Source organism: Vipera berus (assembly GCF_964194415.1).
Source record: "Vipera berus genome assembly, chromosome: Z".
Classification (NCBI taxonomy): Eukaryota; Metazoa; Chordata; class Lepidosauria; order Squamata; family Viperidae; genus Vipera; species Vipera berus.
The window spans coordinates 29624933-29640069 of NC_138205.1; the positions used below are offsets into that span (position 1 = coordinate 29624933).

Consider the following 15137-nt stretch of genomic DNA (forward strand, 5'->3'; position numbering starts at 1 on the left):
CATATATGAAGGGTTTGACATTCTACAGGAAAATATAAAATGTTTGTATAATTATGGGCTATGAGAAATTGGATACCCATATATATTTCAATTTAATTTCACACCATATGGAAAAATAATAATTCCAGAGTATGATATGCAACACAACAATACAGCTAATATCCCCAAGTTGTGCAGTGGACTGTCTGATTGATTCCTAGCTGGAAAGAGCATCTGGGAAACCCCAAATACATTTTTTTACCTCCATGATGGAACAAAAGCTATATCCAATGTTCCAAAAGTACAAAGAATCCTTATGGGTCTAAAATGCAGAAGAGACATGCAGATTCCTGAGATGCCTGCAATAAGAGACCTTTCATATTCTTCATTCAGCATCTTCCCATATTCTATTGCAGTGAGTGTTGATCTAGACATTAGCTGTACACATCTCAATGAAATCAATGACAAATTAATTATCTCTCAACTTCTATTGATTTCACTGGGTATTAAATGCAACTGACAAAATAAAGATGAGAAAGGTTGAGGCAGATTTAATTCCCAGCCTTGCTGACCCATTGCTTTCATCATTCCAATGCTTTCTGCTTGAGGGTTATAGAGGTTTTATTGCAAAATATCTAAAGCACACTTGTTCAGGATATCTGTTTTAGAGTTATGAACTGGCAGAAGGCAATGGGGAGTATTTGCTAAAAAAAAGTTGGATTGCTAAGAATTCAGAATGACTGTGGCCAAGAATTCTAGGGAAGAGAGTTGTTGAAATATTCTAGAAGGAACTGCAATAAAAGATGTTCTCTGACATATGGGTTCTGCTGCAGTATGAACCACAACTGTCAACTGTGGTTTTCCAGATCAACAGCAAGGTGATGATCTGGTGAATCTTCTAGAACCTTAAATGTTTCATTTGCAGCTTATGTATTTTCAGGGATGGCACAGAAATATTCCTGGCAAAGCACCTTTAGGTTACAGGCCAAATAATACGCCTCTTCTCAGGTCCCACTCTGAATGGATAATGAATATACCATGGTCAAGTCTTACATAAGACAATTACTTCATTAATTAGAAGCTTTGATATGAGGTATAATGAGCCTAATTTCTACTTGCTTCAGTGTACAGAATAGCTAACATTCATACTCAGACAAATCATGGGACAAAGCTTATTTGAGAGTAGAAATAAGCTTTAGTGAAAACTTTAATAACAAAGATCCAGGAATGTAAAGCAACAGAATAATAAATATTATGTATTATTAGCAAATCTCTATAGATACTCTTCGACTTAGTTCATTTAGTAACCATTCAAAGTTGCAATAGCACTGAAAAAAGTGACTCATGACCACTTTTCACATGTGATCAAAATTCAGATGCTTGGCAACTGACTCATATTTATGATGGTTGCAGTGTCCTGGATCATGTGATCACCTTTTGTGATCTTCTAACAAGCAAAGTCAATGGGGAAACTAGATTTACTTAACAACCATGTTACTAACTTAACAAATGCAGAGAGAGATTCACTTAACAACTGTGGAGAAAAAGTCATAAAATGGGGCAAAATTCACTTAGCTGTCTTACTTAGCAACAAAAATTTTGGGCTCAATTGTGGTCATAAGTTGAGGACTACCATATTAACTTAACCAGACAAGTTGGAACAAGTAGTCTCAAATTTTCTGGAAAACGCAGTGGCTAGAAATTTACATAAAACAATATCTTCAAATTTGGAGGAATTCAGATTAGGGAAAGTTGCTCTGACCAAACATCTAACATCTCACTAATACCATTTCAAAAAACCCCATTGACCCCTTTCATTTTGGGTTGTTCTTTTCATAAACTTATCCATTTGTCAATATACAATCCATACCTTGGTAGCCTCATCCTTGACAGTCCAGCGCCCCTTCTTTGAACGTCTTGCCACACCACCACTGCTGTAATGGTCCACGTGGGCCCCTACCGGCAGCATGGGTGCTTGGAAGTAACGCAATTCCAGCACGCTACCTGGCAGAGACCTCCGTGGAACAGGGAAAGAGAACTGTGAGCAAGAATAATCAGGTAGAAAGAAGAAAGAATTTATTCCATTCAAGTTTAAGAACTCCCCTTTTAACCAAAACGTCAGCCCTTTTCCTATGCATGGTCCCATCAAGAAAGATTCTTCCCATCCTTCAAGAAGTCTTGTAATCATGGCATAAAAGATCACCAGAATATGGGCATGAGAGGAAGTTTAAAGTATGCCCACAAAAGGCATGTTCTAGATATAGAACACCATTCCTCCATTTAACTAAAAATAATAATAAAATAATTGGCTAAATTTCAAACACTGAAGATTAGTTTAGAATAGAGTGGGAATTAGTGGTTCCCACTAACAGGGTTGGAGAACTTTGATATTGAGAATGAGCACTACTTGGTTTCTGAAAGCATGAAGTCTCCCTACCGAGAATAGGTAGAAACTGGGCGTCCACGTAATTGGTCTATCTCCATTTGCATCCTCTCAATCTCAGCCAATAGCTGCTCCTGCAGGACGTGGTCAAAGGAGGGGATCAGTTCTGGAAAGCAACCTAGCTGACCTTCCATCATACCCTTTAAATGATTTCATAAACTTTCCTGACTCTTATCCTTAACCCAACCCCATACTTTCTCAAATTCAACATGTTTCTCTCCAGTTCTGGACTTAAGAGATTCCCCACACACATACACAAAGAGCTCAATTCTCAGTTGCCATTTGCCTCACCTTGTTTGCTAGTAGCTCATCCTGTACTTTCTTCATGTTGGCAATTTCCTCACTTAGAGTATTCTTAAGGGGGATAAAAGGAGAGAAGCAGAAAAATGTAACCAGAGTAAACACATAATAAATTATCTGACATGGAACGTAACATACCTTTCTCTCTACAGATGCTGTATCTTTCCTTTATTCATCAACAGAGGATCAACTTGTATTAGAGCAGACCATGAAATGAAGGATAATTTCAGATTTTTTTTCCTATTTGAGCATTTGCTTTATGACCATATCTGCTGCTTCCTCTGTCACAAACAACCACCCACCAATCAAATCCCACCTATGATTGGGATTCTCAACTGACAGTTAGAAGTCTAAGGATTCTCATTTGCTGGCTTTCAAAAGATTAGACTTCTGGGGCTCCTTCTATTCGATAACTTGTACGGTCAGTTTATTTAACAACTAGAATAGTGGCTATCATCTTTATGATTAAACAAAACAAAAACCATCCACAATGGCCACTATGAGATTTTGTTTTGTTTTTTTGCAGCAGTTACTATGCTTTTACCCATAATGTCTAAGATCCAAGACATCCAGTACATTTTATTTTAGAAAAATAAAGATTATGGTTACAATTTTATTTTTCAAGATATGATATTCCTGAATTGAAAATGAACGTCCTGCCTAAATTTCTATTTTTATTTCAAATGATACCGATTCTTAAGAAAGATTCTAATTTGGAGGAATGGCAGCGAGGTATCAATAAATTTGTTTGGGCAGGGAAAAGGCCACGAGTTAAACTTAAGATTATGCAGGATACTCGTGAGAGAGGTGGTCTTAAAATGCCCAATCTTAAACTATATTATGAAGCTGCTGCATTAGTAGGAATAAGTGATTGGATTAATTTGACACAAGAGAGATTATTAAATCTTGAGGGCCACGATTTGTTGTTTGGCTGGCATGCATATTTGTTGTATGACAAGAAGGTAGACAATGTGTTTAGAGTGCATATTCTAAGACAGGCATTGTTGAGAGTTTGGAAGAAGTATAGACATAAGCTAGATTGTAAAATACCACTGTGGGCAATTCCAAAACACGCAATAGAAAATATACATGCTGGTTTCAAACATGATGTGACTACGTACAAGGAGATTCTGAGCTTGGAAAGAAATGTCTGGAGTTTGAAATCATATAGCCTCTTGCGAGAAGAGAAGGTTGTTCAAAATTGGTTTCAATATACTCAGCTACGGGCCAGGTGGAAAGAAGACCAGAAAATTGGTTTTACAATGACTGATGAAAATTTGATAAAACAAATTAGAAATCAGGGTCCCGCACATATCAAACGGATATATCTTGCATTGATAGAAATTGACTCAGAAACAGAGCTTGTTAAAGATTGTATGATTAAATGGGCCCAAAATATTCAAGAAGTAGTTACAATGGATACATGGGAAAGGATTTGGGTGAGGAACGTAAAATTTACACAAGCTCAAAATCTAAGAGAGAATTTTTACAAAATGTTTTATAGATGGCATCTAGATCCTAAAAAGCTTGCAAGTATGTATCCGAATTATCAGCCTAAATGTTGGAGGTGCGGTGACAAAGACGCAACATATTTTCACATATGGTGGACTTGTAAAAAGGTTAAGGCTTTTTGGATAAAAGTCTGGTGGAGCATGCAGAAGATTTTTAAACAGAGGATAAAGTTTTGTCCGCAACTTTTTTTGTTGGGAATAATTACAGATGCTACAGTTGTGGACACTAAGTTGATGTTGAATTTAATTACGGCAGCAAGACTCATAATAGGTCAGTATTGGAAGAAGGAGGAACTGCCGACTATAGGAGAATGGACTTTAAAGGTTTCTGACCTGGCAGAGATGGCAAAGATATCGGCCTATTTGAAAGATCATTCGCAAGAACGTTATATTATGGAGTGGAGAAAATGGATTGAGTATATCCAGAACAAATACTGTATGGGACTAAAAAGTTTCATGTAGCATTTGAATAAGTCTGCCCTTCTTTTCTCTTTTTTTTTCTTTTTTTTTATATAATTTATATTAATAGTGTTTCTAGTTATCCTATATGAGCTAGAGAGTGATAGATTTTAGAGTTTACGGTTGTTAGCATATGGTTGTTTATGATTCTTTTTTTTTGTTTTTTATACCTTGTACTTAGCTCTGGGAAGTCGGGGGGGGGGAGGGGGGGAGGGGTAAGGAGGGAGGGATAGGGGAGGGGTAGGGGGGTTTGTTAAAGATAAAATGTATGATAAAACTTTTCAATTAAAAAAAAAAAGATATTCCTGAATTGTATCAGTTCCTTCAGTGGGATTCTCACTCAGCTGATTTACAGATACATGACAGCTGATTCCCACACCACAAACCTAATTCATGCCTACAGAAACACGTACCTTCTCCTCCAGTGCCCCCATTCTTTCTTTCAGATGCAACTGGAGACGTTCATTGGATTCAGATAGCAGCTTATCTACTGTTTCTGAGAGGCGCTTGTTATGTTCATCATTCATTTTCTCCCTTTGGCGTGCCTATTTTGCCAAGAGAGAGAACAAAAGTAAAAGGATTATCTGCAGGTCATTCCTCCATTCTACTATCTTACCTTCTTCTCTGTAATCAATGACTCCAGTTTCATCACACCCAGGATTTCTCTTTTCCATATACATTTCAGTTAGTGTACTTTTAATACTTTCCAAGCATGTGAAATAGGAGATCAGAAGCTGTCTTGTGCAAGATAGACCACTGGTCCATCTAGCATATTACCGTCAATACTGACTGGGAACAATTCTCTAAGATTTGTAGTAATCTCCATTGTTTTCTGGCAGGCATAAGATCAAACTGGAACATTTTTCATGCATGGCATTTGCATGTGCATAAAATTATAGCTTATTAGCAACTTCCAATACCCATAAAATTCTGCACTAGTTTTTCACTCATGCCCTCACCCTCTGGAGCTCCTGATTCTTCTCTTCCAGTTGGGCTTCAAGTTGACGCAAACGCTCTTCAAAATTGCCATGCCTCTCCTCTGCCTAGATAAAGAAGTGAACGAGAGAATTAAGCCATATTTTGTTTCTCTTAGAACTCAAAATCCTCCTATTTCTCCAATTTCCTCTTGTCCTCCACCAGCAATCAGTATTCCATTGCCCATTCCCTCCCTCCATTCCATTTCCTCCTTGTTCTGCACAGTACCTTGTTAAGGGCAGCTACTCGCTGAGCCAACTGGGCCTCGATCTCAGGTAAAGTCTCAGCCTTCTGAAGAGTCTGCTGAAGTTTCTGCTTGGCATCTTCCAGCCAGTCTTGTAGCTGCCTGTTTTTTTCTTCACTCTATACAGATACATAACTACTTTTAAGGGATTGTCAAGAAACAAAACACTGCAAGATGAGCCACCATATAAATGAGTATTATCCACTATCAGTATGCTTGTAAAAGCAGGGTGGGGTGTGTGTGGAATATGGGAAACTACCAAATTATCTGCAGGTTATGCAGAATGTGAACATTAAGGTCAACCAGACATTAGCAGGGAGATACTGGAGCCAATAGAGCAGGGGTGTCAAACTCAATTTCATTGAGGGCCACATCAGCATTGCGGTTGCCCTCAAGGGGCCAGGTGGGTATGGCCAGGGTGGGCGTGGCTAGAGTGCGTATGGCCTACTGGGTGGGCATGGCCAGCTCTACATCGTTCGCATCAAGGGTGCCTATGGGGGCCTGGCCAGGACTGGGACAGATCTGAGGATCTCTGGCAGAAGGAGGGTATCTGGGCCAGGGCCAAGGCAGTGGGGGCCATTCCCTCACTGTTTCCAGGATGGCTTCGCGGGCCGCATGAAACCACTTCACGGGCCGGATCTGGCCCCCGGGCCTTGTGTTTGACATGTCTGCAATAGTGACGAAAAGGCAAAAGTAGGAACTCACTTGTCTGTAGAGAGATTCCTTACTGGCCAACTCATTCTCCAGTTTGTCATTGACATCATGAAGGGATGTTGCCTCTCGCTGAGCACTTAAGTATCGTTTTTCTAATGTGGTAATTCGTTCCTCCATGTCTTCTCGCTGAGCTAATGCCTATTACCCATACCACATAAGAGAAGGAAAGGATTATAAATGGTTGAGGGTAAATAGAGCCATACTCTCTCCAATTCTCTGAAAACATAAGAATCTGCCCAGATTCTCCACTTCCAAGTTATGATTGAAATTAACATTTTTGAGGTCTTACAAATTCTTTTAAGTTAATTTGCCTATTACATGCAAAAGCTGTACATTTCATGACATGAAGCCATTTAGTAGAGGTAGTCCTCAATTTATGACCACAAATGTGATAAGAATTTTCATTGCTAAGCAAGGTTGTGGTTAAGTGAATTGTGCTCAATTTTATGACCTTTTTGCCAGAGTTGTTAAGTCAGTCACTGCAGTTCTTAAGTGACTCATGCAATCATTAATTAAATCTGTCCATCTCTTGATCATTTTTACTATGTTTTCTCTGCTTTTTCTAAAACTCTACAAGATTCCATCGATATACTACTAAAACTCATGTGTCTGCAACTATTAACTAGATCAGGGGTCCACAACCCCCGGTCTGTGGACCAGTACTGGGCCGCAGCATGCCAGCAACCGGTCCACCCAAACAAGCAAAGCCCCATCCACAGGATTCAGGCAGCACACAAAACCAAACACCCCCCGATCCACGGAAAAACCTCTTTCCACAGAACTGGTCCCTGGTTGGCGACCTCTGAACTAGATGAAAAGATCCATCATGTGGCAAAATGTTTTCAATCAAAGTACTTAAAATGGGCTAATTTATGAAATGCATCTAAGATCCAGAACCTATGACTTCATGCTATTAAAATTTGGCAAATTTTATAAAATGTTTTAGGACATAAAATTATTATAAAGTATTTTGTGACATAATCCAAAATGTCATAAAACATTTCGTGTAATCCACTGCTAATGTTTGACTGTGCTATACAGTTCAATATGGGCTATTTCAAGGTGACTATATTTCTAAATTTTAAAGAATTTTTCCAATGCATTAGAGCTCTGCTATTGTTGAAGGCATTGAAGAATCTCTGAAATGATGGCCCAATGGGTCATGGGTTGTCTATGAGCATCAAGACTTGAATTGGAGTTCATTTTCAGGGAACATCTGTCCAGTATATGTCCAAAAGCTCGGAAGACAAAATCTCTGATCCTGGTGACCAACCCAGATTGGATCCTGCAACATTATCCTGGAACACATATATTCGCCTTCATTCATGGGTTGTCTAGTATTTTATGTATGGATGCCATTTAGCTTCATAAATAGCTTTACATTATTGGCTATTACAACACCAATCTAAAAAACTTTGTATTACTATATTGGCCTCCCCCATTTTCACAAGCCATTACTGCTACGGGAATCCACTGGTTGAATAAGATGTTTTTCTGAAAAACTCTCTCCAAATGATTCCCACCTTCTGAATTTCATAAGCTGAGACATTTGAGTATTGATTTATTGCAGGCGTATCTATCCTAGTGCCCTCTTGATAGGTTTAGATTGCAATTCCCAAAGGTCTTTGGTCATGTTAACTGAGAAGATGCACTTTCAGTATACCCAGAAGAGGTCAGATTAAAGACTTACTTGATCTAGATAAGAGGTAAACTGCCATAAAATAAGAATACCATTTATTGTCTTTTACCTCCTTGAGATCTCTTTGTAGCTTGGCATTTATCTCTTCAGATTTAATAAGATCTCGTTGGGCTGTGGCTAACTCTTCCTCCAGCTCTGCCATCTGCCGACAGAGCATAGTAAGTCTTTCTTTCAACTGGGATAGTTCTCCTCTCTGGCGCTCCAAAACCTCTTCCAGCTCAGATTCTCGACTTCCACGCCCCAAATCAAGAGTCCCAGATCCATTGGCCTAAAGAATGAAGAAAGTAAAAAGGGATTCATGTAAGTTAATCCTGCTTGATATGAATACTAGGTCTTCATCCTCCCTACACTTTAACAGAATAACAGAGTTGGAAGGGACCTTAGAGGTCTTCTAGCCCAACTCCCTGCTCAGGCAGGGAACCCTATACTATTTCAACAGGAAGCATTATACCATTTCACCACCCTGTCTACCACCCTTTTCTGCTTCCCTTCAAATTTGCTTTCCAGAGCCACTTACACATAATTGAGCATCTCCTTCTTTGCTGGAATCATCTAGGCCAGATCGGCGTCGGGCAAGCTGCTCTCGAAGGGAAAGAGACTGCAGAGTGGAAAGAGTTAATGACATTTTTAAAAGTGAGATATGTAGAATTCCATACAATTAATTTTAATGAGTAAGAAATAGGACAGCTCTTTCAGCAGCACTGAAGAATCTTTTAGTATGGAGAATATATTGCCAAAATTACATAAAATATTATGTTCGCACTGTTTCACTATCATGAATTTTCATCTAGATTCTCTGATTGCATTCATCCATAGGACTATGTCAAGATTTTATGTAACTGTGATTTGTTCAACAAGTCAATATGGTCAATTCCCACAAAGTAATAAACTAGTGCCTTCTGGCACCCATTACAACTATCAGATTTTTAGTGGTACCATAACCCAATACCCTGAAATCTTCCTGAAAGTTGCAGTATAACCACTTTCAAACAATTCACAGAGATGGCATACAAGAATATCAAGTTCAATATGGGGTAGAAATCAAAAGCCTCTAAGAGGTCAAGCAGGATCAATGAACTTTCCTTCTGTCTTTATTTTGTAAAGGATTATCTACCTATCTATCTCAAAACTGAAGAACTGAACTGAAAAAGGCCAAGACAATTGGAGTCCTCCAAAAATATCTGCACCTGCAAAAATTCCAATCTCTCAAGCATCTTACTCAAAAAGGCTATTTGTGACTGAACAGTTGTTACTTAAAATATGAGTATCCAAAGGAGGTTTCTTCTAGAATGGGCAAAGGATTGCCTCCAACAGTCCCACTCTATCACACAAAGATGCATTCATTTGTCCCTTCAGTCCTTCCAAATAAGCCAAGATAAGCAATGATCAAGAGCTCATGTAGTAGGCTGAACATCTCATTCCCAAGTCTCAGATTCAGTGTGAATGTTATATTTTCAAGGAAAGACCATGCAGCAAAAGCATGACAAAATGTGACCATATTCACCAGATGATGAAGAATAACTCCATGACAAAAGATATCTATAAGAAGAGATAAAACCTAAGTCACAGAAGTATCTTATTTTATGTCTTAAGTCTAGTAATAGTTTGAGACAGACTCAGATAGTAATTGTCACTGAGATCATGAAACTTCTGAGCTAGCCTTGTGCAAAGTACCTTAGAATGATTGCTAAAATCCCTCAAGATACTGCCCTAGAGTTTTCTAACTTCATATTTGAGACTGCTTCTGTGGCTTCAAATCAAACTGCGGCATAGCAGGATGGTGGCTTATCAATAGTACTCTTAGCCTATCTCCCTAGCCAAGTGTTGGTAAAAGGTCTTATAATCTTTCCCAGGTTGGGGAGTTTTTCTGGGAAGCAAGATAGCAACCCCCGGGCCCATAGCACCTTCCCTGCTCATAGGCCTCACAATCTGGATAGATGCTGCACTGAGAAATCAAAGAACAATAGTTGAATCAGCTCTTCAACTGCTACTCTGCCACCCAGATTTCAACAAACTATATCAGGTTAGCTTCTGAGTGGGTTTCAATAAGATTCTAAGTTAAACCCAAACCACATTATTGCTTAGTGCAAGAAATGACCTGTCCTCTAAGGCCCATAGATTGTATTTCACACTAACTACTTGTATTGTGGCTTTAGGGATGAGATAGGCCACTGACCTGAATTTCTGAGATAATGCAGATCTGGAACTGAAGGTATAAAAGCAATGATCCTGCTATCAGATGCTGTTTAGAGGTTGACTGGAATAAATAAACATCTTTCACAGCCTTTGATATTTTTCGAAGTATTTTAGACCCACAAGCAAACACAGAAAAGCAAGTTCAAAGAGTGGACACCTGGACCTGAGTATTTAATAATTTGTTTTCAACAGTCTAACTTATACTTATATGCTATCTTGCCTTCTACTATATTCACAACACACAATAAAATCTCCAAAGATGAAATTCTCTTGTCAGTCTCAACCACCACTCATGTGAGATCACTGATATTCAAAGACTCCTCAGATCACATTTGTATGGCAAAGTATTTATGAAGTACTCTTGAGGTGCCCATAATATCCCTGAAGATAGAAACAAGACCTCTTCCTTACCTCTTGATTAGACATTTCTAGCTCCTCCTCTAATACTGCAACACGCTCTAATGCGACTCGCAGCCGTTCTCGAACCTGCCATATATCAGAAATAGTTACAATTAGTGATGTATAAAGGAATAGTTGGACTTCCAGGTGAACATGGTGAATTAGATGTCTCTGAAAGACCAGAGATGCCACTTATGGACTGGCTCAATCAAATAGAACCTCTTCGGACAAGAAAAGGACAAGAAATCACCCTCTTGAGTTCCACATAGCTGCTTCTCACAAGATCACAGACAGCATTCATTCCGCAGGTCTGAGCACTGAGACAAAAGGAAAACCATCAAACTCTGCAGCCTTTTTAAGAATATATATATATAAAAGGTTTCTAAAGCCTTGAAGAGGAAGAAAAGTTTGAGTGGAGATTTAATCCCACAATAGCAACTTGATGAATTAAAGATCAAGATTGTTAGAAACAAAAGAACAGAATATAAAGTTGACTTGATCAGGGATAAAATGATAATTATTTGTATAAAACTTTGTAAAGCCTTAATGGACTTTTGTCAACATTTCGCTAGAAACTATAATGATTTTTGGATTTGTGAATGGATAAGGTGGGGTATGGGAAGAAGTGAATATATATATATAACACCTCATAGGAGGTGGAGAAATGTTAATTTGCTTCTACTTCTTGCAAGGAAGACTGGGAGTCACTTCTTTCCATATTTTTTTTCTATCTGTTTTCTTTTCTCTCCTGTTTTTTTCTCATTTTTCTTTCACATTTTGAATTTACATTTCTTTCTACTCCTTTCTTTCTGATTTCAGTTGATACTATCTTTTAATACCGCAAAACTTTTTAATAAGCATTTTTTAAGAAAAGAAAGGAAGGAAGGAATAATTATGCCTTGTGTTCTAATACAGGTGCCTCTGCTTGCATCTTGAAAACACTCAAAATAATCCACCCCCTATGTGATGCTTCACATCGTGAGGGCTTCTACATTAATTTTAGCCAGCAAAACACTGTCTGATGGTGATGGAAATATTTAGGACAGTACAGGTAAATCTCCCCATCTCCAAAAGCCAGGCACTCCCAGTTCCCCCAGTCAATATTTTTTTCACCTTCTCATCCAGAGCTTTGTGATGTTCAAAGAGTGACTTGAGAGCCTTCAGCACCTCCACCTCACTGGAGACTCCAGCTGGGGACTGAGCTTGACGCTTCACTACTGTCATGCGAAGGGAACGCTCATGTCGTGATACTAGGCATTCCAGATGTTCCAGCAGCAGCTAAAGAGAAGCAGACAAATGAAGATGAAAGATTGAGGAAGATACGATTCTGACTCTGTAACTGTCACAGTGGGTTCAAACAGCCATTTCCATAAATAGATGAATGAATGAAACTTTATTATCAAAGTACAACATGTGTACAATGAGATTGGCTGAGCCTCCCTTCGTGCCCCCCCACCACAACTCACAGTGACAACAAATCCACTATCTTGTTACACCATGTGAGCTAATTGCACAACACACCGGCCTCGCAAGTCAATCATACATAGAGTTATTTCCCGTTCAGGAGCCTGACAACCCATGGATAGAAGCTGTTCTTCAGCCTGTTGGTACAGCTGGCTATACTTCTGTATCTCCTACCTGATGGTAGGAGAGTAGTGGTACCGACCAGGGTGTGAGTCATCCCTGAGAATTTTCCTCACTCTTCCAAGGCAGCAGGCCCTGGCGATGTCATGCAGTAGTGTCAGGGGACAGCCCACAATGTTTTGTGCTGTGCTCACCACCCTCTGTAATATCTTCCTATCCGCAGCTGTCAGGCCAGCATACCAAACCACAATACAGTGCGAGAGGATGCTCTCTATAGTAGACCGGTAAAAGAAGGTTTGTTCTACCCTGTTCTTTCGCAAGACCCTGAGGAAGTGGAGTCTCTGTTGGGCCTTCCTGGCCACCTGGGTTGTATTGACTTTCCAGGTAAGATCTTCACAGAGGTAGACTCCCAGGAATTTAAAGGAGGAGACTCTCTCCACACAGCCCCCGCCCCGATGTTAAGTGGGGCAGGTTCCTCTCTTTTCCTCCTGAAGTCTAGCACCATCTCCTTTGTCTTGCCAATGTTCAGGTGCAAGTTGTTCTCTAAACACCATAAGGATAGCTTTTGTATCTCCCCCCTGTATGCTGTTTCATCTCCACCTGTAATAAGACCCACTACGGTGGTATCATCTGCGAACTTAATGATCGCGGTGGATGGGTCGGATAATACACAATCGTATGTGTACAATGAGTACACGTAACGGATAAGCACGCAGCCCTGTGGCAAGCCCATGCAAAGCTTCAGGGGAGTGGATGAAACAGACCCAACCCTGTTTGTAGCCGGTCCCTCAGAAAGTCTTTAATCCAATCATAGATGAAGGGGGAAAACTCAAGTCAGTCAGCTTTTCAATAAGGATGCTCAGCAGAATAGTGTTGAAAGCCAAGCTATAGACAATGAAAAGCATCCTGACATAACTTCCAGGTTTCTTCAGATGGCTTGCTACAGAATGTAAGGCAGTAGCTATGGCATCATCTGTTGACCTATTCCCCCTGTAGGAAAACTGATGTTTGTCAAAATCTGATGGGAGGCATGTCCTAAGATGTTGGAGAACTAGTCTTTCTGTCAGGATGATAGCATTTTCAAACAGCAATGACAGAAAGGCAGTTTTGCTTTCAGATGCTGAGGCAAGTTCCACTGAGAAAAAAAAACAGCTTTTGGAAGCAGAAGGAGCTAAATTCTACTCTGATGGGAGAATAGGAGTGGGGAGCCAAACAATTTCTTAATAAAAATTAAAGAAACAAAGTAATGAACAACTAATAAGTAAAATTAATAACAGACATAATAATTACAAAATCTCCTTTTGCCTGTACACACATCTGCATCAAAATTATTTTTTATACTGTTTTACCAGTGCACGTACAGTCATATATAATGAAAGAACATGATGAGAAAGGATAATTGACTTTGTACAAGGCTTTAGTTCAGTTAATTAGTGTGGTATTTAGGATAATATACTCTATGTACCAATAACACAGCACACAAAAGTAATCTTATAAAATATATGGAATATGTCAACAATCGATTTTAAGGTAAAATAGCAAATATATTAGTTATATGAAGGTAGTAGACTGAATTTGGGGAAAGATATCATTTAATATTACCAATTAGTATAGTAGAATCTGGAAAATTCTAGAGTTCAAAATAAAACTGAAAAAACAATGTTTTGTATTCCTTGTAGGTCTTACCCGAGTGTTGTTCCGTTCTGCCTTCAGTTCTGAGATCTCCTCCTCACGCTCTGACAGTTGTTCCCTACATAAATTCAACTCCTTAGTAAGTGCTGCAAATTCCTAGTAGAAAACAGATAGTTATGGTAAAGAGAAGCATTGAAGGGGAGACAGAGACACTTATCTCATGCATGGATTGTACATGTTATGGTATAATGATCACCTTGAATAAATCCCCGGAACACTGAGAAAATATCCTATTTTTCTATAATACAATTTGCTGGCAGTTTTTGGAACTCTCTTGAGAGTCATACTCTGGGATGCACACAGCTCTGGAAGCTCAGGCTGAGCAACTGGGCCTTGATTATAAACCTGCAGTTTGACTAGGACATGCAAATAGGACCAGTAAGTAAGTCAAAGATTTGGAGTACAAAGAATAAAAAAGCAAAAAATATTCTAAAATGCAAAACTACATAACGATGGAGAAGTCTAAACAAAGATGTGTAGGAATCTAATGATCACATTCACAGGTCATGCTCAATTTGCAACCATAATTGGGACCAGAATTTCAATTGCTAAGCAAGGCATAGTTAAATGAATTGTGCCTGATTTTTTTTTGCCTTGGTTGTTCAATGAATCACTGCAATTATTAAGTGAATCATGTGGATATTAAAGGAATCTGGCTTCCTCCATTGACTTTGCTTGTCAGAAGTCATCTGAGGTCAGAAATTATGATCATGTGACCCTGGGAGGCTGCAAGAGTTATTAATTCATGTTGGTTGCCAACCGCTTGAATTTTGATCACCTGACTATGAGGATGCTTCAACAAATTGTGAGTGTGAAGATCAAATGTAAGTCACTTTTTCCAGTGATGTTGTAACTTCGAATAGTTACTAATTGAATGATTGCAATTCAAGGACTATACAGCAGTTCAAGGAACATAGGCTGTACATCAAAGATTAGATGCTT

The 15137-nt window shown here is 39.0% G+C and overlaps 1 protein-coding gene across 2 annotated transcripts in view; it reads right to left on the bottom strand.

Moving 5' to 3' along the window:
* The window catches only part of PPFIA3 (PTPRF interacting protein alpha 3), a 61447-nt gene that overhangs the window by 25080 nt on the left and 21230 nt on the right, over positions 1-15137 (bottom strand). For both annotated transcript variants that reach the window (XM_081344129.1, XM_081344128.1), the window contains exons 3-14: positions 14190-14291; positions 12033-12197; positions 10932-11006; positions 8842-8922; positions 8374-8592; positions 6617-6763; positions 5896-6030; positions 5652-5735; positions 5106-5237; positions 2714-2776; positions 2417-2496; positions 1850-1994 (exon numbers count right to left, since the gene is read on the bottom strand). In XM_081344129.1, the coding sequence (XP_081200255.1) occupies positions 1850-1994; positions 2417-2496; positions 2714-2776; positions 5106-5237; positions 5652-5735; positions 5896-6030; positions 6617-6763; positions 8374-8592; positions 8842-8922; positions 10932-11006; positions 12033-12197; positions 14190-14291 (1428 nt within the window). The remainder of the gene's footprint in view (positions 1-1849; positions 1995-2416; positions 2497-2713; positions 2777-5105; positions 5238-5651; positions 5736-5895; positions 6031-6616; positions 6764-8373; positions 8593-8841; positions 8923-10931; positions 11007-12032; positions 12198-14189; positions 14292-15137) is intronic.